We start from the raw sequence: 26368 nt of genomic DNA on the forward strand, positions 1-26368 counted from the left end.
AACTTGTCTTTTTAATGGTTCTTCTTTTTGACATGAAAGCCGGTGTGGTTGTTCCATCAATGTTACCTCAGTTTTGAGTTGATATGACCAGGGGATATTTCTATACAATCTTTTCATCTTCATGAGCTGTAGACCTGGAGATCTTTGGGGTTGAATATGCTATTTTATGTCTAATTGTGACATTTCTGCATTTTGTTCTGAGACATAATTTTGTCACTGTTGTGTCCGTGAGTCTGAGGGATGCAATTGCTTTTATACAGCACCATGGCACATAGCTTTACTGATCTTATTCACTTTTTACTTTGTGGAGTTGATCTGTGGAACCCAAGTCTTGAAAGTTTCAGAACTGGAATGGATTTCAGGCCCTATTCCAGAGAAAAGAAGTGATTGATTTGATTAGATTTGAATTGATTTCTATGGCCATCCAGCTCAGGGAAAAAAAGTAACTCTGGGTGGCTTACAATTGGCTAAAAGCAAAAAACCAACAAAGGAACTAAAAGCAAAACACAACAAATATCCAGAATCAAAAAACAGAACAAGAAAATAAGTGGATAACAAAATAAGCCAAACTTTGTATATTCTGTTCAAAGAAACTTTTCATTCTGGACTGGCTCATCTGATGCTCTGGCACAGTGCCCAGGAGAAGAAACAGGTTTTCAGGGTTCAGTATATTTCAAGTTATACCTAATTTTTGGTATTTCCTTTTAGAAGTCCTGAGAAAGCACTAATTCTTGGGGAGTTAGTGTCCTTCCGAGGAATCAAGCCTAGGCCAGCAGTTTGATTTGGCATAAGGCAGTATTACCTGTTTCATAAAATCACAACCAAGCTCTCCCTGGCGAGAAGCGGCGCTGCTCCTCTTATCTGGACTGGGATCTTGTCACATTGTGCTGGTTTCACTTGGCCAGCAATCTTGTCTGTGTGGCAGAAGATCAAGTGAAGAGCAAGTTTCAACATGATTTCCAAAGCAGTGGTTGATGTCTCCAAGTTGCATTCTGTCCCCCTCCTCATCTGTTAAGGAAAACTGGTGGAAACTGAATGAAACACAGGATGTCATTTTGTAACTCTTTGGCCTGATTATATATTATTGCTGATCTAACAGACCATGGTTTATTGGGCTAGGAATAAGTTCTGTGTAGTCTCATGCATAGGCATCTATAATGAGCCATGATGAGGACGCTGCATCTGTCTGTCTGTCTGTCTGTCTGTCTGTCTGTCTGTCTGTCTGTCTATCTATCTATCTATCTATCTATCTATCTATCTATCTATCTATCTATCTATCTATCATATTTATATAGCTGCCCTTCTCACACAAGTGACTGGGCAGTGTACAACAATTAAAAAAATAAATACATAAAAACAACTACATATAAAAAACAGTGAAAATACACAAAACAGGAGGGGATAAAATTAATAAGGGAGCCATCATAAAATCTCACTTCCGGGGAGAGGAGATTCCACAAGGTGGACGCCACCGCAGGGAAGGGCTGCCTCCTGGGACTCGCCAAATATACAGTAATTCTCCAGCAGGCATCGTGAAATGAAAGTGCAAATGATGTCATTATGTAATACATCTCATGACACATGATGCCATCTGCATAAAAGAAAATGCAATACATGATACAGAAAATGATACAGCATACACAATTAAAAGGACTGTAATCGTGCTTAGTCGACTTGGTTGTCAACAGTGCACAAGTTCTGTAGACTACAGATACAAACTCTGCTATAGCAAGAGTTATTTTGGGATCTTTATCCGCCCCCTAAAGCTCTACCTAGGATTCTTCTGTTGACCTGGAAATGAGCTAGAAAGAGGTGTTAGTAGCTTGTTATGAATGTCTCAGTAAAACTTACAGCAAAGCAAAACATGATATGGTGATTTAATGCTCCCATCTTTACAAGGACAAGCTTTTCAGCATAGGGGATTTTGTGATATTTACCCTCCAACACTGCTGATGGTGAGATATTAAACGACAATAGTGTGAAGGCCCTCTGAAATTTGTTGTTGGTCCAAATATAATGCTGGTTTCAAATAAAATTTACTGTGACCCAATTGAGCTCTGAGTGACATCTTACTATATTCTGTTTGGAATTGTATATCGAGAATCCTTTGAGAACTACATTGCCTGATCTTCTCCTGGGGTCATCAGCACCTCACTTGAAAATCTGTTATTCTAATTTGTCTTTTATTTGGTGCTTCCAAGAGGAATACTATTTGTTTGTCAAACCTTAAGATTGAAAGCAAGCTTTTTGTAATGATATGTGGGAATGACCCTGGGAGACTGGGCCCAGAGATGCTGCCAAGGGAACAATCAGATAAGAGACAGCATAGTCTGCAGCTGGATAGTGGGTGGGGCAAGAAGCTCACAAGAGAACTTCCTAATTTTTCAGGGTGTAAAGGGGACAGGGGAGAACTGTACTTTCAGACTTGCAAGATTGATGTCAGCCTTATCAGATATACCAGACAGGAAGCATGACCAGATTAGCTAATTCTACTTTATTTGTAAGGCTACATTAACAAAATCTTGCAAGTCTGAAAGTACAATTCTCCACGTCTCCTTTACACCCCGAGAACTTAGGGAGAGTCTCTTCTGAGCCTCTTACCCCACACTAGCCAGCTGTGGACTTTGCTGTCTCTTATCTAACTCTTCCTTTGTCAGACACCTCCATAATTCACATGAGTATGGGGGGGGGGAGTAAAGCACGATCAGACTCACAAGATATATAGCCAATATTAATAAAATAGTTTTAATCTTCATGTGGAGTTGGTCTACAAAGTGGGGCTGACAGAACCCTGTCTAGCTTCCCATTGTTACTACCTGGATTTAACTGAACTTCATAGGTACCATGAGAATGGCATATACAGTCCATCTTCCCTTAAGCTCTCACAGCAGAGAGAGATGGATGTTACATTACGTCATGCTCCTGCATCCTAGGTTTCATGTGATTTCTCTATTTTTACACAGCATATCTTACATGAGTCCCAAATAGGACAGAACCAGTCACGTAGTGCCTGAATCCTGGTGGTCAATATAAATAATGGAAGTATACAGTTTGCATCATGGTTTCATAACACATTTGCCTCCCCCCCATACATGCACACACTCTCATGCCTTGACTTGGGCATTATAGTTTAGCCCTTCCTGATCTGTTAAGCCATAGTTTTGATGGTGCCCAGACTGAGAAACTGTGGTGTGAGCAGTTCAATCCGGATACCAAAAACTGGCCTGACAGAGTTATAGAAATTAGACCAGCTAATCTAGTGGCATCACAGGAAGATACAGATTGTGAACAAAGCAACACCTACTCCAACACAGCACAGGCCTTTTGTGTAGCTGGAGAGTGATCTAGTGTTTGCTTTGCTTTCAGAGTTGGGGTGAGCTTATTATCTCCCTACCCCCAATAAAAAAATAATATTGCCGAGCATAAATAATCGAGTAATTAAGCCAAAAAAAAAAAACCTTAATAATTTGCTAGCAAGCAATCACCATTCAATTAAAGAGCAATTACATGGTTATTTCTGCCCTGCAAAATAAGGCATTACTGAAATCAGTAACACAATCAATATTTTCACTGCAACAGGATGCGGAAGAGATGGACCTTTTAACCTGTACTGATTAAATTGTCATCAGACTGTTTCCTAGTTAAATCACCACATGTTTATTTGTCTTGATTAGTATGTAAATTTACATCTGATTCTAGTAAATTTGGGAGTACAGCTATGGTGTTCACCAGAAAAGCTTTTTTGGGGGGAGGGGGGGTCCAAATACAACTTGCTTCTAATTGTTGCTATTGTCGGAAGTCCAGTGCGGTTCATTTTTCCCTTGCATGTGGTAGATCTGCATATATTGCTCAGTTTTTCCATGCTAAATCACAGTTGGTGCAGCTGTAGTATTGAACTTAAAAGCATAGTTTGAGCTTCCTGATACAGGCAGTCTTGGGTTAAGACCATTCAATCCACAACCGTTCAAAGTTACGTCAGCGCTAAATGAATGGTACCTGTGATGGGTCCTTGTAGTTCTGGCTATTGCAGTGTCCTTGCAGTCACGTGATTGTGATTGAGCTCACACCCAGCTCACAATTATGACGTTGCAGCAAACCATTGTCATGTGATTGCGATTTCCAATGTTCCCTGCCAGTTTCCCACAAGCAAAGTCAATGGGAAGCTGGCAGGAAGTTGGAAATTGCAGTCATGTGAAGTCCTTGCTTAATGACCCACGCAGTCCTCACTTAATGATGGCCACCAGGACTGCCAGAATTGCAGTTGCTAAGTGCCATGGTCACATGACATCACACTTTACTACTGCATAGCTTAGCAACAGAAATTCTGGTCTCAATTGCCGTCATAACCCGAGGACTACCTGTATAAAGACGGCCTAGCCAGTGTTTCAGATCTTGTGGTTGCTGATGGCTCCATCAAGTCCATAGGCTATGATTTAGAGTTGCTTGACCAAGTTGAATTTTCTCTATCTCCCACAGAGGTAGAAGTAGCTGCTGCCTCTAGTTCAGACAAATCAGGATTTGCAGTCTCAATTCAGTTGTGGCTTCTGATGGCTTGTTGATTTTTAATCATAAATAAAACTGCAGTGGAAAATGTATGAAGAGTATAGAGTTTCACTTCTAAGTGTTAGAAATTGACTGAAACTGACCACAATAGACACATCTTAAAATAAATTTGTCAGCAAGCTCTGTTGTATAACAGGAAGAGCAAATATTGTGGCAAAGCTGTTGACGTAAAAAAAGAGAAAGGATATAATGTTTCCTCAGAAAGACCAGTGTATTTCCAGTAACTTTTGCTGATCCAGTTTTCTTGGAGTGTTTTTCAGAGAATGCAGTGTTCCATATTCTGTTCAACCTGACAGTCCTGAAAATATTTTTCCAGTCAAAGCAACCTCACTTTGTGCCTCCGTGAGCCAAAACCTCATTAGCTCATGAGGCATTGAACTGAAACTTTGGTCTGTGAAAATGGATAATAAAATTAATCCTCCACAGAATTGTGTGTTTTGGCCTGCTGTCTGTCCAACTGAAAGCAGGCTTACTTCAACAATTGTGGGTCATTGCAACCACGTATAGACAGAGCAGTTGTTACTGCAGCAGTTATTCTGATAATTAGCTGGTATAGTGAGCATAAAACGGTAAAAATGCCCTTGAGTCAAGTTCAGCTCCTGACGACGACATGGACACAACTATGAAGCTATCCTGACAAGAATATAAAAGTGGTTTGCCATTGCCTTCTTCGCTTAGAAAACCGTCTTCATTGAGGAAACAAAAATGAAATGCATATATGTATGATGGAGAATACAAGTAATAATACTTGTAAAAGATCTTGGATTAGTAGTTGACTGTAAACTGACTATGAGCCAGCAGTGTAGTATTTCTGCAAAAAAGATAAAGGCAATTTTAGGCTGCATCAACAGAAGTGTAATTTTCAAATCATGAGAAGCAATGATTCCAGTTTATTCTCTTTTGGTTGGGCCCCATTTGAGTGCTGTAACATGAGACTGTAAGAAGGATTCAGAGAAATTGGAACAGGTCCAGAGAAGGGCAGTGAGGCTGATCAGAGGACTAGAAACAACATCCTATTAAAGGAGATTGAAGGAGTTGAGCCTTTAAACAAGGCAATAGTGTGTGTGTGTGTGTGTGTGTGTGTGTGTATGATAGCACTCTTCCCCCAGACCTCAGATTGGCCTGGACTCTCCTGGCCTTTAGAAAGGCCCTGAAGACACAGCTCTGGTGCTGGGCCTGGGGATCCGGCAACGGTGGGGAGCTTCTACAATGGCTGTGTTGACCTGAGGTAAGGATGGATTCTGCCACAGATCATGGTTATTCATGTTTTAAAATAGTTATTGATGGTTTTATATGTTTGTATATTGGTTTTTAAACTTGTTTTTATTGGATTGTTGTTTTTTGCCTGCTGTGAGCTGCCCAGAGTTGCTTAGATGAGTTTGGTGGCCATAATGGATGGATGGATGGATGGATGGATGGATGGATGGATGGATGGATGGATGGATGGATGGAGGGAAGGGAGGAAGGAAGGAAAGGGAGGGAGGGAGGGAGGGAGGGAGGGAGGGAGGGAGGGAGGGAAAATTTGTTGAAAGAGTGTCCCACAGAAGCACCTCAGGGCCTGTTCCTTCTCATCTCAGACTACTGAACATGGCATAATTTGATTTAAGTTGCAGGGAGGCAAATTGTAATTGAATGCTAGAAAAAAAGTTCTAACAGTATGAGTGGTTTGGCACTTTGCAAACTTAAAGCACACTAAAATGCGAAAGAACATCTCATGAAACTAAAATACAAAAACATCTCCGGTATCAAACTCTACATAGGAAGATAAAATCCCAACCGAAACCAGCAGCCAGATGTCACCACAGAAGCTTGTCTGAACCTTATAGAAGGTGAATGACAAAATAACCAGGTGCATTTTGGGGGGCACAATGTTCCAAAGTGTTGGGACGACCACCGACAAAGCTTTTAAAGAATCATGACACCCTGTCACCCAAGTTTTTTGCAAGCCACCAGAAATGTCCAGAGTCATAGTGTGAGAACTTATGCGTTACAGCAACTAACCCTTTGTAAGTTCTATCATGTGAGGGTCCCACTCATTTGTGTGCATGTTTGAATGTGGATTTGTGTAGATGTGAAAAATAATTGATTGGGGGCCTTGGTTTCTCTTGCACAGGAGCAGGTCTCTTCTGGCTGGAAACCAAGATGGGGTGAAAGGTATTGATCTGTGCAGCATATTTTATATCACATTGTGCTGTATTGTATTGCATAGGACTCTCCAGAGGAAAGAGGGGTTGTTTTTTGGGGAGGGGGGAAAGCACTACGCAAAGATGAAAATTTCATCTATTGTAAATGAAACAGAAAAGGTTTTACAGGCTAGGTCTAAACAATAAGCCCAAGACTGATTTCATGATGTGTGTCTGAGAATGAGATGGTTGCACAATAAAATCAACCACTACACACATTTTTGTCAAATCATGAATACAGTAATGGCACCTTTGTGTCATGATACCAAAATCCCTGTGTTATAAACATGGTGTTTATCTCCTTTTGATCTAGAGCAGTGTTTCTCAAACTTGGCTGCTTGAAAGTGAGTGGACTTCAACTCCCAGCATTCCCCAGGCAGCCATGCTGGGGAATTCTGGGAGTTGAAGTCCACACATCTTCAAGTGGCCAAGTCTGAGAAACACTGCTCTAGAGCTTTTAATTGTCAACTTGATAGAGTGAAGTTTAACTTCTGTTTCTTTGCTAGCGAGGAATTTATTTTCCAGGATGGGGGGAAGCAGGGGAGAGAGAAGGATTCTTGGTGTGAGCCTTCCATTTTTTGTTGCTTGTACAAAACCACATTTGTCAAAATCCTGTTACTCCTTCGGGTGAAATGGATTTCTATGAAGGAGAAAGGAAAAAGAAATGGTCAGATTTTGCTGAGTCAATAGGAAAGGCATCACGTGTGTTTAAACATGTTTAAATATATGTATGTATTGTCATTTTTAAGCATAAATGAGTCATGAGTTCCTTTACCATATATAAATTTGGCTCACAGACGCTCTGCGTGAAATATAATAATGCTGCTAATAATAATAATTAAAACTAGATTTGCATTATTTTTGTGCATATAGGTAGAATATGCAGACATGACGTAAATGTTTATTTCTCTCTTTAGTAAATTCACTTCCTTCTCTTTGGTAGTTGTAAGGGGACACACTGAATGATTGAGCGCATAAGGCACCTATGAGTTTTCTGAGTTGAAAAAGAATCTAACCATCGTTCCTGCAAACTGCTTTGTTAATAAATTACACCAAAGAAGCAGTAGTCTGTTTTTCTTTCTGCATCATATTTCTTTTTCATTTGATTGTCCTTTGATCACCTCAACCAGTTCTGGCTCAATGATTCTGTACAAACGTGTTAATCTTGCTTTCCTCAGATTGGTGCTTTCTAGATGGGAGGGAGGTTAAAGTTTTCCCATTTTCCAGCCAACCGACTGAGAATTTTGGAAGATAGACTCCCTCCACATCTGGAGGATATTAGGCCAGGGAACGCTACATTGACCCAACATAGCTGAGAAGTGGATTCACACAGTGTGCTAAGCTGAGGGTTTATCCAAGGATGATAGTGTTTTGTGAATTTGGACAACTTCCAGATGTGTGGCGTTCAAATCCCAGAGTTCTCAGCAATGGCCATGCTGGCTGGGAAATTGAGGTCCATGCATCTGGGAATTGCCTAAGTTGGGAAAACAGAACAATTGTATACTTAGTCAACCACAGTGGCTTTGTTAACCATTAGTAATATTGTATTTGACTTGTCTAGTGGAGAATATCAACCCAACATATGTTATTACTACGAGTGATACATTGCCTAATGTTCTGAGGAGTGGGCAGATGCCATGTATATTTTCCTTTCTTTTATATTCCAGATTGAGGCTCATAATTAGTCCTGAGACTGAATAATGTGACAGTTTGATGCAATGACATGGTTCGTCAAGTCCTTTAGACTGACGGGAAACGCTAGTCAGTCTGTAGAGTGGGCTACTGGGGTTGAAAAATCAAAAAGAAAGATGGCTGAATAGGTAGTCCTTGCTTAATGACCACAACTGGGACTGGAATTCAGGTCACTAAGTGATGCAGTCATTAAGTGAATCATCACATGATCGGACCCAATTTTATGACCTTTTTGCGGCAGTCATTAAGTGAATCATGTGGTTCCCCATTGATTTTGCTTGCCAGAAGCCATCTGGGTTGGTTGCAAATGGGAATCACGTGACCCTGAGAAACTGCAACTGTTGTAAGTGTGAGCTGATTGCCAAACACCTGGATCACGATCACGTGACTGTGGAGGCGCTGCGACAGCTGTAACTTTGGGCACCAGTCCTAAGTCCCTTTTTTTAGCACCCTCATAACTTTGAATGGTTGCTAAACAAACGGTCATTAAGCAAGGATTACCTGTAATCACTTTAGGAATGGGGTCCAGTGTACAATGTCCTTTAAAAGATCTGTGGTGTCAGTAGGACGGCTGCTGCTCTGGGGGTGGGAAGTGAAGGGCAACCCCCAGAAGTACTCATTTAGCTGCGTGATCCTGATCTGGGAACCATTGTAACAGTTGTTCAGCTCCTTTTATCAAAGGTAAAGCATAACTTACACAGTGAATTGACTGTGTTATAATTCTAGCACATTAAAAGGCACATTAGGAGTTAACATTTACCTTCTTTAACCCAAGTTTCATGAAGGCATTGTTTACTGATGTATCCATGTGCTCAGGATAGTCAGGAAGATAAAGCCCTTTCTGATTCAATGGGATGGATCTCTCAGAACATCTTCTGGGGGCTGGCTGGTTGAAGGAGAAGTTACTAAAAAGGGGGTATTTTCCCCCTCAATAACAGTATGGGAGGACCATCATGGTCACGTTTCCCCAAAATGGTTTGGACTCAGAGTAAGGAGACCAGGATTTAAACTATCAACATCCACATTGGCTCACAAATCTCATTGACTGCATCACACGGAATGCCAAGAAAGATCTTTTGGGTGGGAGAGAAGTCAACACACTTGGAATTTTGAGAGCATGGCTCCATGGAAGATGTGGCCAGTCACAACGCATGCATTTATCAGAGGGGTAGAATACAACTAGGAATTAACATCATCTTATTGTTGAGGGGGGAAGAGCAAATGAGACATTTCTAAGCAAAAAGCATAGAGCCGAACCTACCCATGGTTTTTGTAGTCTAAGGATGTGAGTGGGCCTCACTCAGACCCAGAGAAGGCCTAAGTGTAAATCAGGCAAACCCTTTATTTTTTAAAAAAAAAGTAATTTAAAAAAAAAAAATCAGGTAAAGAGCTTGTGGCCACCAGGTTGCAAGTCCTTATTTTAAATGGAAACTGATTAAGCTGTAGCAGAAAGCTTCAGACATCATGCTAAGACAAAAGCAAAGAGCCCTTTTCAGCCTTAGCATGATGTATGAATGAGGTCACTGGGTGTTTGGGAATGATCTCAGCCTCCCTCACAGGGTTGTTAGAAGACTCAAAATCAGTTACACCATCATGAAGTCCTCTAACCACCAGGAGTAGGGAAATAATTGGTCTTTCTATTTGCTCACAGGGGGTGTCACTTACATTTTTCTTTCCACCCCTTAACAAAACCTTAAGAATGCTGCAGGTAATTTGTAACAAGTGATGACAGGTCACTTCTGAGGACAGAAAGAGTTAAAATTCTGGAAGCAGAAACCAGAAACCAGCCAAAGGACCAAGCTGGTCAGGGCCTTAGAAAATCGATGCAAAGTACATTGCTGATGCAAATCCTTTTGACAAAAGAGCACTTAAAGTTTATTTTCACTTTTGTTTCAACAGTTCACGACCGGGGAGACCCCCCAAGCGCTCTCTGGGGGTTGCGATACAAGAGAACACGCGCCTGCTTCCCCACGGAGTCCCGGGCCTCTTATCACCAGGGCTTATCTCCCCAACAGGTAATAAAATCCTTTGGATGATTCGCTCCCTCGCTTCATACTGTGCAGCAGTTGAAATAAACTAATATTGATCTAACTGCCTTGTCCTTCAGGGCTTTTTCAAGCTTTACCAGAGGTTACATTATTGGATTTCTTGAGCATTCATGAAACCTCTCCCCAGCCCCTCACCCCACGTGGCGTTGCTGAGCTGACTAAAACCTAATGGATTTGCAATTTAGTTCTTCATTAATCGTAATTTCCTTAAAGGGAAAGTGCCATTAGATACTTGGTCATATGATATGGGGAAAGGTTGATCTCAGAGCCTGGAAGACTATAAGGGTACTCTCTCAGAAGTGTGGTGTCCAAGGAAATTTTTTTTTCCTCTGTCCTCTTGTTTTCTTCCTACTCGGAAGCTATCATAGGAACCAATGAAGAGGAGGTAAAGAGCACTTCATAGTTGTGAGAAACTTGAATGGCATTTTGCACCAGGAGTGCAAAGTGGTAAGAGTGTTGTGAAAACCTGGGCAGTGTAGATTGCAGGGGGTTGTCCATCTTGATAGACCTCTTCTTTGATTACAGAATGGAGAGTTTGGTGTGGTGTAGGGTAAGGATTATTCAGCAGGGCCAATCCACTGAACATTGCTGTTAGCAGCAAAGACAAAGTTACTGGTGCTTCCCATTTCATATATAAAAGCTGACTAAACTGGCAATTTAAGCTTTCTTAGCAGTGGGGCAGCGTCCTCTGCTGTGCATGAATGCTCCCTTTGGAAGTACAAGCTCGGCCATCGGATGCTCTGTTCTCTCCTCTAATACCTTGCTACCATCTTTCAGCATCTGCTGCCTGAGGTAGTTTGTCTAATGGTAGGACCAGGACTGTCAATACATCTGCCAACTGAGTCACAAGTTGCCTGCAACTTGGATCTGTTGCAACACAAACTCTCCTGTTGTCACCTTGGCGTGTGGCGGTTGTGGCAGTTCCCAATATTGGGCACATGCCTTGAAATGTTACCCTAAGAACCTCAGTTTATCTTCCAAAATGGATTCAGTCAGTACCTCCGACATGCAGACTGTCCCAGAGATCACAAAAGCAGTTGTATATTGGACCCAAATAGCATTGCTTTGAGAGAGGCAAAACCAGTGCAGTGTGCAAATCAGTTGGACATGTAAATAAAACTGCTTCCGAGTCCCATCATCTTGTTTACCTCTGTAGTATGTTGGCTAAGGTTTGGACTTAAGACAGAAGACATAAGACTCCCTCCTTCTGTTTCCCCTACAACAACAACCCTGTGAAATGGGTTGGGCTGAGGTAGAGCGAGTGGCCCAAGGTCATCTAGGCAGCTTCCGTCCCTAAGGGAGGACCCAAGTCCAGCACCTTAACCACAACACCAAACTCTCTTTTTTCTCCATGGATGGAACCCTGCTTTGGCCTGTGTTAACTCTTTTCCTCCTCCTTACTTGAGAAGAAGGGCGCTTGGTGAATATGAGCAATATCAGTGAATCTTAACTAACCAAAATTGCTATGATGTCCATCAAAAGAAAATAACACACACACACACACACACGGGCTGTTTTGGACTATTCCATGCCTGGATGTCTGCTGTCAAAGGCAGGTGAGCAAGCCCAAAGGAAACAGTGGTGACTTAGGATGACTGATTATGAATCAGGCTTCACAGCAACTCCAATTGCATACTGACATGTTCACATGTACAGTATTCCAAGATGCAGATGATACGCATTTTGTCACTCTGCTGAAACCCTTGAATACCAAAATAAACCATAGTGGGGACACCTCAGAGGATTCATTTTGCAAAACTGTAGCCTGGGCCATTAACAATAGCCTGGCGTTCCGCAGTTCTACCAAAGCAGCTTTTCCTTGGCATACAGATGAAATAGTAAGAAGCACAATGCATCTTTCATTTCCGTGCTGTCTTCATCTTCAAAAGCCTCCACACTTCACTGTGGGAAACATCACTGTTAACATTGATGTTTCCCACAACAGACGCAAAAAGCATGGCCAATGTATGCGTGTCAACAATGAATCTCGAAACACCCTTGTAAATGCATGAAGCAGCGTTGATTTTGAAAAGAACCTTCGCATGGCAGTTACAAGGTATCAGTCATCCGTCTCTTGTTCTGCTTCTCTCTCCGCCGCTCTCACACACATATGCGGAGATTCAGAATCACTCCTATTAAATGTGGAGGCCAATCATAGCTCTTCAGAAGCTCTTGCTTTGCTTCCCTCCTGTCTAAAGAATGGAAACAGTTACAGATTGTTTTCAAAGACGATTTTGTGGTGAACTGCTGTAATGTACAGGTAGTCCCCAATTTAAGAACAAGTTCTGTTCCTAAGGTCTGTCCGTAAGTCGAATTTGTACATAAGCCGGAACAGTATTATTGTATAACACTGTAGAAGTAGTATTGTGTAATAAACTCAAACTATTGTGTATTTAACTTGAATCATTGTGTATTTAACTTGAATTTTGCTAAAATAGGCTCTGTTCTTAACTATGGGTCGTCCTTAAACCAGACGTTCTTAACCTGGGGACTACCTGTATAAAGCTAATAAATTAATATCATTAAGTTACAAGCAGCATCAATGTTGCTCAATTCCACAAGTCCAGATTTTTTATTCCTTCCTCTTGGCTTTGCCACCCTGGCTTTTCCCCTGTGGCAAAGGATCATTGTTACCCGTGCACTGTCACTGTGATAAATGGCACATCCCTCAGTACCCTCCATTCCATCTGCCATGCCCTCGGACTAAGCCGAAATGAGAAGGATCTTGTACTTTACAGCAAATAAACTTCCAAGTAGCACCTTGCAGGGCTTGTAGAAAAACATGTTTTTTTTTCCAGTGCATTTATTAAAATTATTCTCCGTTAATGAAAACATCACGAGTATAATATCTGTGTCTGCAAACTGCCATTATGACATTGGTCCATTAAAGCTAAATTGGAGAGGGCAAATTTCAGGTGATGGCCCTGCAAGTTAAGGATGCAACTTACACTCTTTAAGGTACATTTTGGTTGGATGTTTTATTTGAAAACATCTCCTTTCTCCCAAGTCCTTAATCTCTGGTATCAGGATATTCATTGCTCTGATGGAATTCTCTGAGCCTGGGAAAGGAAATGGGTGTTTTTGGAATAGGGTAGAACAAGAATAGGTAGATGCTTTGTGGTATCAAGTGTATGATCTTCCCCATTAAACCAAGGCTCAGGTAGAAAGAGGATCAAAAGCAACAGTGAGGACCTGCCTTAATGTTTTCACTGATCAATGAGGGCCAACAGACACACATCCAGTTTCCATGATTCTGTATCTTCTCTTCTGTTGTCTTGCAATAAACCTGATGACTCAGAATCTTGGCACCACGGCTTTGAGCTGTTCTAAATGATTTAATATCTTTTGGGTTCTTTACCTTTTCATAATAATGTAAGGCAGGCTTTGCATTTTGAAATGCAGATACCCGTTAGCGTGTTTTGCTTCATTTTGTTTTTTTGCAGATATTGATTTGCTTCAGGGTTGGGGGGCTGAAGTAAATCAATATTTGAGGGGTGGGGGGGGCACACTACAGTCTTGACCTTCTAAAGAGATTCAGGAGGCCATCTAGTGACACTGATGACACCAGAAAGATGGATTGAATATGTTTGGTCTATTTTTGGAAGTTTAAAGGATGGGGACAGGAATAGGAGAACTCCTGGAGGTGTGCCAGTCTCATTCCCACTGAGAAAAGCACCCCAAACCTGAAAACAGACTGGAGCAATGCTACCAAAATGGGTTATTTTTTTTTCACTGAATTTTGCAGCACAATCTTAGGATGTGATAGAGCTACAAATGAGGTACATGCTATAGTGTGGAACAGTGAATCTCTCTCACCAACTCTCAATGATGAAAAAGATTAGTAAGAGAAGTATTCTCAGGTAGGATAAATCAGTCTGCTTTCCTGCCTGTGATATTTTCACGTGTTTTTTTAAAGCCCATTCCATCTTATTTCTCCAGGAATCTGCAGTTTTAAAGAATCTGCATGAAGAAGATAGATGTTCTCTCCCAAACTCTCTCTAAATAAAAATGTGGTCACCAAGAATCAACACCAACTTGATGACATTTAATTGATTAATAAATATAAAAATGCAGATTTTAACTGCCCTCCTTTAAGATGATTAAAAAATTAGGAAAAATCTGAGGAATAATATTTGATCTGTACCTTAATCCAGGACAGAAGCACCAAATCAGTTTGTGCTGGAATATGCAAATAACAAATTTTAGTGTCAGCTTTGGCTCATCTGCAGAAGGATGATTGTAATAGTGACTTCTTTTGTGGGACATTTATTAGGATTACAACCAGATAATACATGAGAAATATGTACAGACTTGAGAGTATTATACAAATATTAAAAAGGTTATATGCAACTTGAGTATCAGATGCTGGGGAGCAACTATGGAATAGGGTTATTAACTTTACTGTTAAGAGACTAGTGGGTTTTTATTGGCTACCATGACACTCCCCACCCCCAAGGCCTTGGTCTTTGCGTTAAGCAATGGAAGAATCTAATAAGAACTTTTCAAAGGGAGGTCTTGTGTCTCTAATTCATTACTCTTCTTGGCAAGGATCTGGCCTTGTTTTCGGTTTTAAAAGCCTGCTGGGGTTCACCATCTTTCCAGACACTCAAATCTGAGTCTATAAAATCTAGTAAGGGAACTAGCTTACCACAATATATATTCTGGCTGATTTGTGTAGATTTTCTACAGTTGTCTTGAGCGCTACCCTTATGGAGAAACATTCGAGCCATCAGGTCTCACTAGGAGCTCTCCATGGTCCTGTTTCCTGCTACTTTCTTTGCCATATGCTTCTAACTTACTTTGGTTTAAGATACCCACTGTTGCCTTCACCTAAGAGCCATGCCATTATCTTGCCTGCTATAACCAAGTTTCCTGGCAAGGATATTGATTTAGGGTGAAAAGAATGTCGATCATTGCTTATTGGCAGCAGTTAACCAGTAAAGTTTCCACAGTTGAAGATTTTTCTAGTTTTCTACAACTCTGAAGCTGAGCTATCATTAGCTGAGTTCATAAAACACACTTAGCTTGTGGTTTATTGGCTTTGTGGTCTCAGTCATTTGTGGTTTATTCATTAAACATTGGTTAAGCAAACCATAACATAGTATGCTATGTGAATGTAGTCTTTGAAATACCAAAAGGTCTGTGATAACACAGGAAAGCTTCTGCAGATGAACATAAAAATGCACTAAATACAAACCATCCCCCCAAAATAAATAATATCTTACTGTATCTATGTAAATGGAGGATTTGGGAATTTAAGATGACTACCCCCTCTGGAAGGAAGATTAAATAAGGGGGGGGGGATCCTTGTCCACCTGTTTTACCATATTCTCAAAGAGTGTAGGATGATTTTCCCATATCATAGATAAATTAAGAAGACTCCTACTTTTCTTTTCAATTAACTACAGCACTTAAACATTATTGCGGTGAAGGAGGATAGTTTGCATCAACCAAAACATCTTACATGCTGATACTTATTTTGAAACTTTGTGGAAAGCCTCTCCCTACATTGAAATCTCCAGATATCTGGAATCAAAATGTCAAAGAGAAGTTCCACGGTGGTAGGAGCTCTAATCAAAAGTAACTGGGGATTCAGATTAGCTGTAATACAGGATGAGATAGTGAGACGGCTGAGAAAAAAGAATGTTGGTTAGTGTGAACTGTGGTCATTGGTGGTAGTGGTTTGTACTGGAAAAGAGACAACAGCGTTGTGGATTAAGTAGAAAAGTCACCCTTGAGTCATGTGGTAACTTACATGGACCCATACATGCAGTTTTCTTAATACAGTATGGAAGTGGCTTGACCTACAGTTCTTGGCCTTTCCCACATGGTCTCCTATTAAATTATTATCAAGAACCAATCCTTCTTAGCTTTCTGAATCAGCCAAGGTCAATTGCTCTGTTCTGAATGCATCATTGTGATTTTAAAGCAGTTATAACCCGACTTCATTGCATGATGTTACATCCGACATTGGACTCTTCTTAAGGTATTATCTTGGTTCCTCCACTGGAATGTAGGCTGGGTATTATAATACAAAACCTTAAGTGATAAAGGCACCTTTTAGAATTGCTTGATTGATAGTGATGCCCCCTTTAGTCTGTACAACTAAGAGGAATCACGCAGGCACTTACTTGCTTTTGATACAAGAAAAGCAAGCCATCATGCTCTTTAAGATGTACAGAATCCCAAATTAGATAAATATTTGCTTTATGGTGCAGCATTTAATGTTATGCTTGCCATAATTTGCTGCCTTTTCGACAGGCTGCAAATAAGAAGTTGGTCTACCACTCTATAAAAATGCAGTAAATTAGATTAGACCTACTTCCCCAGAAAGTAATTATTCCATGTATTTATGAATTGTGAGAGGTCTTGTAGTTTATATAAAAGGCATTTATTTCCTCAGGACAGACTTAAGTAACCAAAATATAGTGGGGCAGATGAGAGAGGTGGTTTGCATCACGCAGAACTTTTGGGAAGTCAGAAATCACTCTGGATCGTAATTCCTAGGGATAAGATTTTAGATACTGGTGCAAAAATGTGCTGCTGGGTACGAGGTAGCCCAGAGACCCCTAGGTGCAACTCCTGAAGCTGTTCCAAAAGGTGCCACCGAATTTTTTTTTTTTTTAATATGGGAAAATATTAAATACATGGAAAGTATTCACTATGTTTAATTTTTATTGACTTGAGATTATATTAAATGAAATTAGTTTCTGTCCAGAATTATTGCCCTTGCCTTACCTATTGCCAGGCATAGCACAAAAGTCAAGTGCAATTCTTGGTCCCCTAAAAATTGCTCACCTTTGTTCTAACCTGCCCGGAATGCCAGGATTCCTAGTTTATTTATAGGCTCCCCTAATCTCCATTTCTCTGATCTTACATTTTTATCCCACTTGCCTCTCTCTGCCCCCAAAAGCCTATCGAAACAAGCAATCAGCCACGGAGGCAAACCAGAGTAACCAGATCGTTGCTGTTGCTGTGATTTACACATGTTTCAATCATGGCGGTTGCCTTTTCGTTGTGGTAGACCAAGGGGACTGTGGATAGTGGAGTATTGCCAATATAGCCCCCAAACATTCTGGGTCAGGCTCTTCCAGTGGTGGAAACATTGCTAGTAAGAATATGGCCACATCAGCGGTGTCAGCCAGATGCAGGCCATTCATCAAAATGACAAAAATAGGGTTGTGACACAAGAAATGCCCATTTCATATAGGCATGAGTTGCTTTTCTACAGCGATGGTGAAGGGCAGACTAATGCCTCTCGACCATCTTTCCATGCCAGTTCTGATTAGTAGAGGAAGAGAAGGAAAATATTCAGCTGCGGAGAGAGGTAAAAATGGCAAACGCAGGTATAACCAAGGAAACCAGTGGCAGCAAATAGTGTGTTTTGGACGTTTGGGTCATAGAAGGGTCTGAGAGAGAAACCTGCCTGACATTCTTGATTGAGATTGAAATAGCTAGAGATCGTTCAGTGCAGCTGTTTGAAAAGATGCCTGTAGAGCATCCTATATACCCTACAAAGGACTTTGATTAGAATATAAACAATATACTTATTACTATTACTACTACTCAGAGAGCCAGTTTGATGTAGTGGTGAAGGCACCAGGCTAGAAACTGGGAGACTGGGAGTTCTAGTCCTGCCTGAGGCATGAAGTCAGCTGGGTGACCTTGGGCCAGTCACTCTCTCTCAGCCCTAGGAAGGAGCAATGGCAAATCACTCCTGAAATCTCGCCAAGAAAACTGCAGGGACTTGTCCAGGCAGTCGCTGGACATTGATTTGAAGGCACGAAATATATATACAAACTAATTCTGTCCTAATAAGAACCGTCTTAATAAGAATAGGATTAGGAAAAGAATTACTGAGGGGTTCTAAAACGTGCCTCCATTGTTAGAAACAGAAATCAATGCGGTGTCGTGGTGACAGTGCTGGACTAAGACTAGGCAATGTGAGTTCTAATTCAGTTGAAGAATTCATTTGGACCGGTCACTCTTTTTCAGCCATGTCCAGCCCCATGTTGTGAGAAAAAGGAGAGGAAAGCAGTCCATGTCGCACTACAAACTCCTAGAGCAGTGTTGTCCAAACTTGGCCACTTTAAGATGAGTGGACTTCAACTCCCAGAATTCCCAGCCAGCATGGCTGGCTGGGGAATTCTGGGAGTTGAAGTCCACTCATCTTAAAGTGGCCAAGTTTGGACACTGTCCTAGAGGAAAGGCAGGACATAAATCTCCAAAGCTGTAACCAGCTACCAATGCATACAAAGTTCTCTTATTCTCCTAAGTTGAGTTACAATGGTGGCAATACCATTTTAGAAATGGAGAGCAGCTTCCACTAAAACAAAGAGGAGTTAACCTTTGTGAGATTCTTTAAATGTGTTGAAAGAAGATTTCTGCAGTGACTTATTACACTGGGTAAGGTCACCTTTCTCTTTTATTATCAGATGAGGAATTGTAGATCGTGGACTTTGATTTTTGGAGAACATGGCTGAAATTAGGCAGGCACAGATGTACAGAAAATGAGTTGAAACCATAGTCCTATGCAGGTGTGAGAAAAATGAGGTCGTTCTATGAATGAGAAAGCAGATTCTTCATCTACATCGTCCTTGTTGATATCATTGTACATGCTGCTACCAGCATTCAGGTTTATTTGCCTAGATTCATAAACTAAATGAGGCTTTCTTGGGGCTTAGCTTGATAAGTACACACAGTCACCATAGTGTGTCAACTCAGCTTGGTGTGTAGTGTCCACCCAGTTGTTGTGGTTTATCCAACTTACCGTGTGTAAAATGAACTTTGGTTGAGAACAGTGTGTGATTTAACTAATTTAAAGAGCCTCTTTAAATGGCTGTGTTTCCTGGAATAAAGCATTGAGTACGAAAACTTTCTGGTTCAGATAGGGACCTTCAGCACAGGGAGAGGCATATAGAGTGAAGGAAAACCATGGTTGCCTCTAATAAACTGCCCAGAGTCATTCTGTAGTGAGATGGGCGGTGACAAATTTGAAATACAAATAAATAAATAAATAATTTTCTGTTGCTTACATGTAGAGCTTTCCTATTTTTCCATAAGGCTCACATAGAGGCATGTTTGTAATGGGATGGGGTGATTGCAGCTCTTGGTTTACCTTGTTTTTCAGCCGAGAGTGAGCAGTAGAAACAGAGAAAGTGGTTGATTAATTTGGGATTTGATTAGATGAGGTTTTCAGGTAATGAAGGTGAACAGAGAAAAGTATATATATTGAACCCCCTCCCATCTCTGGCCACCTTCACCCGTAATCTGAAATCACTATAGGAGAAAGTTACCACAAAAATAAACATCTATAACTCAATCTTAGCCAATACAGCGCCATCCGAAGTGTAGCCGCGTGCTTTGAAGAACTGCAACATTTGCAGATGTACAAAGTAAAACTTTGATAAATCTTTAGTGGGGGGGAAACACAGAATGAACCTGACTGGACACAGCATACTGATATTGGGGGGAAACAGAAAACAAGTGGGAGGGAGGATCAAATGGAGCGTCTGGAGAAGAGATATGGCTTAATGCAGATATTTCTGTATTTCCTTTTGGGAAATCTATTATGGAAATTGCATCCAAACATTACCAGTTGTCAACTATATGTTTTGAGCAAATTATTGATTAGACTGATACCTTTTCTGTAGGTGGGCAGGGCTGTGCAGAAAGTACTCACATTTCCAGATTTATTTCTACAACATCCTCCTCGGGAGATAGGTTGCACTGAGAGAAGCTGGTTGAAAGTCACTCAACGAACTTCCATGGTTGAGAGTAGGCATTTATTTAAATAATTTATATGGACGTTCATCTCACGACAGTGAGTCTGAGCAGCATACCAAGATTAAAACCCAACAATTAAAACAATAACCCATGGTGCCCCAGGTAAATGACATCTTCCAGTTATAGAAACACAGCAGCAGCAGCGATAACAACAACAAAGCTAGACTAATCTCCTGGCCCAAACTCCTGGAGAAACAGCTAGATGATCTGGGGTGTCTCCATTCCTAGTCAATCCTTAGGTGAGAGATCCATATGTGTTTTATTTCAAATATTTAACAGCTGACGGTTAGCACATGGTGCACCAGCAGATCTGCTACCCAGAAGTGGGTGAAATGGGTTATTTTGTCATTCTACTGAGTCTTAGGGGGACACCAATAAATTGAATGTTCTGAAGAAAAGTTGAACGGGAAAACTTCCACAAATTCTGAAAATCTCATGCAGCATTTCATTTTGTCAAATGAGTATGTTAGCTTTGAACTATAAATACCTGAAGAACTTTTCCAATCACCCAGAACCAATTGAATTGAAATACTTGACTGGAAACAGAAAATTCAATACAGTGCATTTAGCATGATTCCAACAAACCTGAAGCTTTACTTGGGCTATTTTTATTGAAATATTTGTACATATTTTAAAACATGAAAACTCAATAGCAGTTAAGTTGAAGTTAGATTTTAAAGTGGAAAGAGGGAAGTAAAGACATCAAGAAAGAAGCACAGCAGACAAACACACAATCTTTCCGAGGTCAGTCCCCTGGATAACTTCTGTTTTAAATGGGACATTCTGCTATAGTCATTCGCATTGTCTTGTTAGGTGCAGATAATGAGAATTTGGGTCCAGGCACATCTGGTGATCCATAGCTGGGAAAACAAACTGTGTCAGAAGGAGGCAAGTTTTTTGAGCCAGTAGACGCACTTGGAGATTTGAAAGCGTGTTATAAGGGCTTTCACAAAATGGCTGCTTTAGCAGGCTCACTGTGGCTAAGATAATGCTCAGTAATGGTCATGGCCAGCCTCTCTGTCATCAGTTCTAGATTAAGCACACTCAAATTCCAGTCTTTCCTTGTGGGACTGCATATAGTTAGGTTGGATAGGGTAAGATAGGTAGGGTAAAGAAGACCTGTTAACACACACACACACACATCTCCTCCAACTGGCTGGTTTGTACATGTCATTTGGGCCTATGTACTTTGCTAGCTACATTTAATGGAACATCTGCTCTCTGTGGGAGTCGGCCATTCTTTGAGTTCTGGAGAAAGAATGGTTGGAATGCTGTCTTTGTCAAGGGAAAGAGAAGAGGCTCGTAGACTGTTAAGCCCTTTTCAGCTCCAGTCCTCTAGCTCATGGCTGCCTAAACCAGCTTTAAGGGAGCAAATGGAACCATTGTCTTCCAAACAGAGAGAATGTGTACCAGGAAAGCTGCAAAAAATTGGGCTGTATTCCACTGTCATTAACATCTCAATAGTTCATCTCCCATATGCAAAAACGACTCCTCCGTGCATCGACACACACCTTTGGTGTTCAGCCAAGTGCTGTTGACTTGGCTGTGGTTATCATGGAGCAGGTGACTAAATTACCCTGAAATCAGGCAGAAAATTTCCTCTTCTGGTCACTGAAGTGAATCTGTCCAATGGTCAAGTGGCAAAGCCAACTGCCGTCTGAGGGCCATGAGAACTGCCACTTCCTATAAGTCAAGTCTTCAACTAGCGTGAAATGGTGTCCTTTCATTAGACTTTTTTTTTTTTTTAAATCTATTGCATTTATTATGTTTATTTCAGTTGATCTATTTAGCAAATGTGAATTGGTCAGCACCCTGGCCTTTGGATGTGTTCCATCTGTGGGAAGCCATGCTAAAATATCAAAGGACCTGTCACTGCCAATTTATTCATCACCCAAATGTGGGGATGACCTACATAAGCGAGAACATACTCTTAAAGAGGAGGCGGGATGGTTTTGTTTTGAAAGAACAGAATAAAGAGAAAATATGAGATCCAGTGGAAAAGGGGTAATATCTCAGATAGAGTATACTGTTGTAATGTTTTATTTCTTTCATTTTATTTATTGTTCTTTTCTGCTATTGTACTCAAGGCAGTTTAGAAGAACAGCATATAATAGCAGGAGGGGAGAGAAAGTGGGTGTTGGGGGGAGTTTGTGAACAGAAGGAAATCAAAGCTTGGCAACCTTTCAGGTGCTGGGTATTAGCAATTAAATAAGTGAATAAATAAAAAATAATAGTACATTAAAGAAAAAAATATATAAAATGCTCTAAATTTCAAGTGATTTCCAAATCTTGCGAGCTTTCAATGGTCTCTTATATCTCCCATGAAGATCCTGAAATATTGTGCAGTTAGGCCAATTTTTCAAAAAAATTCTTTTAAAAAAAAAAAAAGTATTGTGGTCCTGTGGATGTGGATCAGCAATCATGGAGGCTAAACCTTAGAGGAAGTTCCTCCTTCCAAGTGACCAAATGGAATGGTAACAAATGAGGTGCTTTGGGAAGAAGAAGGCCAAATGCAAGTTGGTTCCAGCCAGGCTGGAGAAAAATCTCTCTCTCCATGATAGAGTCAGTTGGAGCAATTGCTGATGGTGACTAGTATGGAAACAGACGTGCCAAAGGGTAGTGAATCATAATTAGGTATTATTAATTAGGATGATAGAAGAAGCCATGCTAGTTCTTCTTTCTATACGTTGTAAACCAGTAGAATAGCTGTTGGTTTGGCCAGGGATATGAAGAAGACTTCTGACCCAGCTGTGACAAATAACTGCTGAGAGAGTTCTTGTTTCGTCAAAAATTGTTTGCTGTTCAGGGTGGATCAATGAACATTTATTTATTTATTCATATGAAAAATTCTATCCTGCTTTTCCGAGCCCAGTGCATTGCTCAGGGCTGTTTATAGAACATCTGAGATCAATGCACAATTTAAAGAGTTTAAAAGGTGGGAGGGAGTACAAGGCTAAAATCACTTAGAAGAAACAATTACACATGCACACACACAAAAAAAATCCTTAATAAAAATGATAAAATTGGAAGATGCTGCAGTTAGCATCCAAAATTCAGTGTTTTTCTAAAAACAAAGTCTTTGTCTGGTGAAGAATATTAGCAGACGAAGTTGCAAACTTGGAGTTGCAGAGTTCTGGGGTGGCCATAGAGAAGGCCCTACGGTTGTCCTAATTGTCTCTTTCACAGTTGGGATGCTGAGATGTCCCTCTCCATCAGAGACCAATCAATAAGGGAGGGGGTGGCTAATCTGGAACTAAAGTGTGTTTAAGGCTTTAAATACCATTTTTAAAGATCTCCCTGCATAAAATAACCATAAAATAATCCAGTCTGGATGTAAAGCAGATATCACCATAGCAGGTTTGCTTTCACAACTGTTACTGCATTAAGAAGAAAATTCCAGACCTGGGAGTGGAAGGGAGGGATAAAGAAGTTAGTTTCCCTCCCTCCCTCCCTCAATTGTTTCCATCCTCAAATTCAGCTTCCCTATAAGTATTTTAACACTCCTCTTAACTATTCTTCAAATGTTCTAAGCTTCATACTGCCCTTTTCTGAATTCAAAACAGGTATTTTCAGCTCACATCAGAGCTTCATATGCTTTCAGAATAGCTGGAACAACACTGGAGTAATTCTGGTGAAATTGGAACAGCTATTTCAAACTAAAAACATCATGATTTGAGCTTGAAATAAGGATCTTCCAAGTTCAAAACATTTCAAATTCAAGACTGTTTCATCACCACTACCCGTGGCTTGTTATTTCATTTTTTATTGATTAAGAGATAAGAGTATACGTTTGTGTTTGCTTTTTTCCAGTTCTGCTTAAACTGAATTAAATATCTTTCCATTGACAAACAGAGGTCAATCAATGTGAACGTAGCACTGGTGACAAACCTACCAACAAGCATATGGCCAATTGTTTTAAGGGTCCATTGTCATTTTAATGATTTCATATTGTATAATCTATTGTTAAGGTGGTTAGAAATGTATTACTACAGCGTTTTGTTTTGGAGATCTGTGTGCTATCCTGACTAAACAGTTTTGTTTGCAGTATTTGCAATACAGTATTTTAGATAACTTGTTTTTTATCCATAGTTGGTAAATACGAATTTGAATGGTGGGAATTGCATCTAAACAGGTAGAAAAAGGGATATTGGGCAGCCATGTGGGTGGCAGAAGATGAATGAAGATATTAGACCATTATTTAGTAATTTAGTGCAGAGTCCAGTTCAACCATTATTCCTTAAAATTTTTCTGAGAATGTTTCTGAGATGCTTCACTCTGGAGGAGGATTGCTTTGCTGGTTTCTTTTCAAGAAGATGATGATGATGATGACAATTATGATGATGATTCTTTTGGTGTTGTTCAAAGCAGCTGCAATTGCTCACAGTGTCTTAAAATATATTCTGTCAATTCCACTATGATGATGAACAATGATAGCCTGTTCATGCATATAATGTGGCTACCACTGTTAATGGCTGTATGTAAAAAAGAAACTTAAAACGAGAAGAACCCATTTCTTAAGATAAAAGAAGTAAAGAATTATTTATTATCACTGCTAATTATGAAGCCCGTGCCCATAAAATTTGGAGAATTTGGATTCCTGCAATAAGCAGGGAGATAGACTCAGTAGACCTCTTCCAAGTTTATGATTGGAGGGTCTCTTCTTCCTTTGAAGAGTTCATAGAAGTGGCCCTTCCAGTTTTTCTACTGACATAAAGAGAATAAGGGGGGGAAATGGTGAGAGATCATTTGCGTGACAATTCTATAAATCTTTATGGTAATGAAGAAAGCCAAATTAATTATTCAAAGCAGACTGCCCAGTACTTTTCCTGGTTTAAGTCCTAATGATGTTGGAGAACATATGACAATGGATCTTCTTTCACCTGAACTCTGAAATAGTATAATTTTGGGAAAGCTATATCATGTAACATTTCTATATCACGTGTCAGAAATTTGGCTTTAAGACAAAGGTTAGCTTCATCCTTACTGACAGAAAGTTCTGCTTAATATCCATCTTAATATCCATCTGTAACCAGGGTTCCAGCCAGTATAACCAGGACACATTCCAGTATGGCCACATTGAGAAAGAATGGTTTCCATATCTGAAATGCCCACCTTTTCCTGTTCCATCTCCCTGTGTAGATAAATAAATAAATAAATAAAAGTAGAGTATTCCCATTCCATACTATATAAATGCTTTTAACCATGTTTTTCTTTACAGACATAAGAACTTTGTTTTTCCATGATGAAACCCACATAAAGTTTGCAGAGCTCAAGACTCTTCAAATACAAGGTGTTTACTCCTCTTTGTATCTTTTGTGACTTATGCATTTCTTTTCTCTGCAACAAAAGTTTATTATGTTTAGCATGTGGTTTTGGTATTGGCTACTCTTTTATCCACAAACTCATCTATCTTGTCACCCCTGAGTGTGATTTTCCAAGAAATTGATTTGTTACTTTCAGTTGGAGTTGACTAAAAGGAGGAATTTATTTCTACTATCGGCCACAGGAAACCACATTGGAACAATTCTAAAGGCCCTTTGGGAGCACAGCTTTTATTAGGTCAACCAAAATGGGACAGTTCTTTATATGGGAGAATATTAAACAATATTATGGGACACATGCACAGTTTATTATTGTTGAAACTGAAAAGCAAGGGTACCCAATTCCTTCCCAGGTCCCCAGTTCATCCTTGCACAATGAGCTAAAGCCATAATCTCAGAAGAAGTGGATCCAGGACAATTGAATTAACATTGTATTAAAATTGAAGGTTTTTTAAAATTGTTCTTCCAGCCATGTAGTATATAATTTCCTTCTTCTATCACATTAAAAATAATGTGCTGGAATTTTTGAAAGTTCTGAGAGATAGATCCAAGACTGTACGTCCCAGATTTGCACCCCTGCTGAAAAATCCAACTTTCATGATTTCTTAATCTCGAATTATGCTCTTCAAGGGTGAGGTAGGTATAGGAAGCCTTGTAATAGATACTCATGAAGTTACTTGAGCTATCAGAATGGTCTGTTTCCATCATGTCCTATCAGCATTAAGGTCTAACTTGGGGAGATTGACAGATACATAGAATGAAAGATCTGCATGAT

At 40.2% G+C, this 26368-nt stretch overlaps 1 protein-coding gene across 6 annotated transcripts in view; it reads left to right on the forward strand.

The window, feature by feature from the left end:
- DACH2 (dachshund family transcription factor 2) overlaps positions 1–26368 on the forward strand; it is a 284826-nt gene that overhangs the window by 141693 nt on the left and 116765 nt on the right. For 3 of the 6 annotated variants that reach the window (XM_088151649.1, XM_088151653.1, XM_088151650.1), the window contains exons 2-3: positions 10338–10453; positions 25491–25562. In XM_088151649.1, the coding sequence (XP_088007775.1) occupies positions 10338–10453; positions 25491–25562 (188 nt within the window). The remainder of the gene's footprint in view (positions 1–10337; positions 10454–25490; positions 25563–26368) is intronic. The other 3 variants (XM_088151651.1, XM_088151654.1, XM_088151652.1) reach the window with 1 other exon arrangement.

This window comes from Python bivittatus, unplaced genomic scaffold (genome assembly GCF_059951505.1).
Source record: "Python bivittatus isolate LINGU-HERP-01145 unplaced genomic scaffold, Pbiv_v1 ctg000670_np1212, whole genome shotgun sequence".
Taxonomy (NCBI): Eukaryota; Metazoa; Chordata; class Lepidosauria; order Squamata; family Pythonidae; genus Python; species Python bivittatus.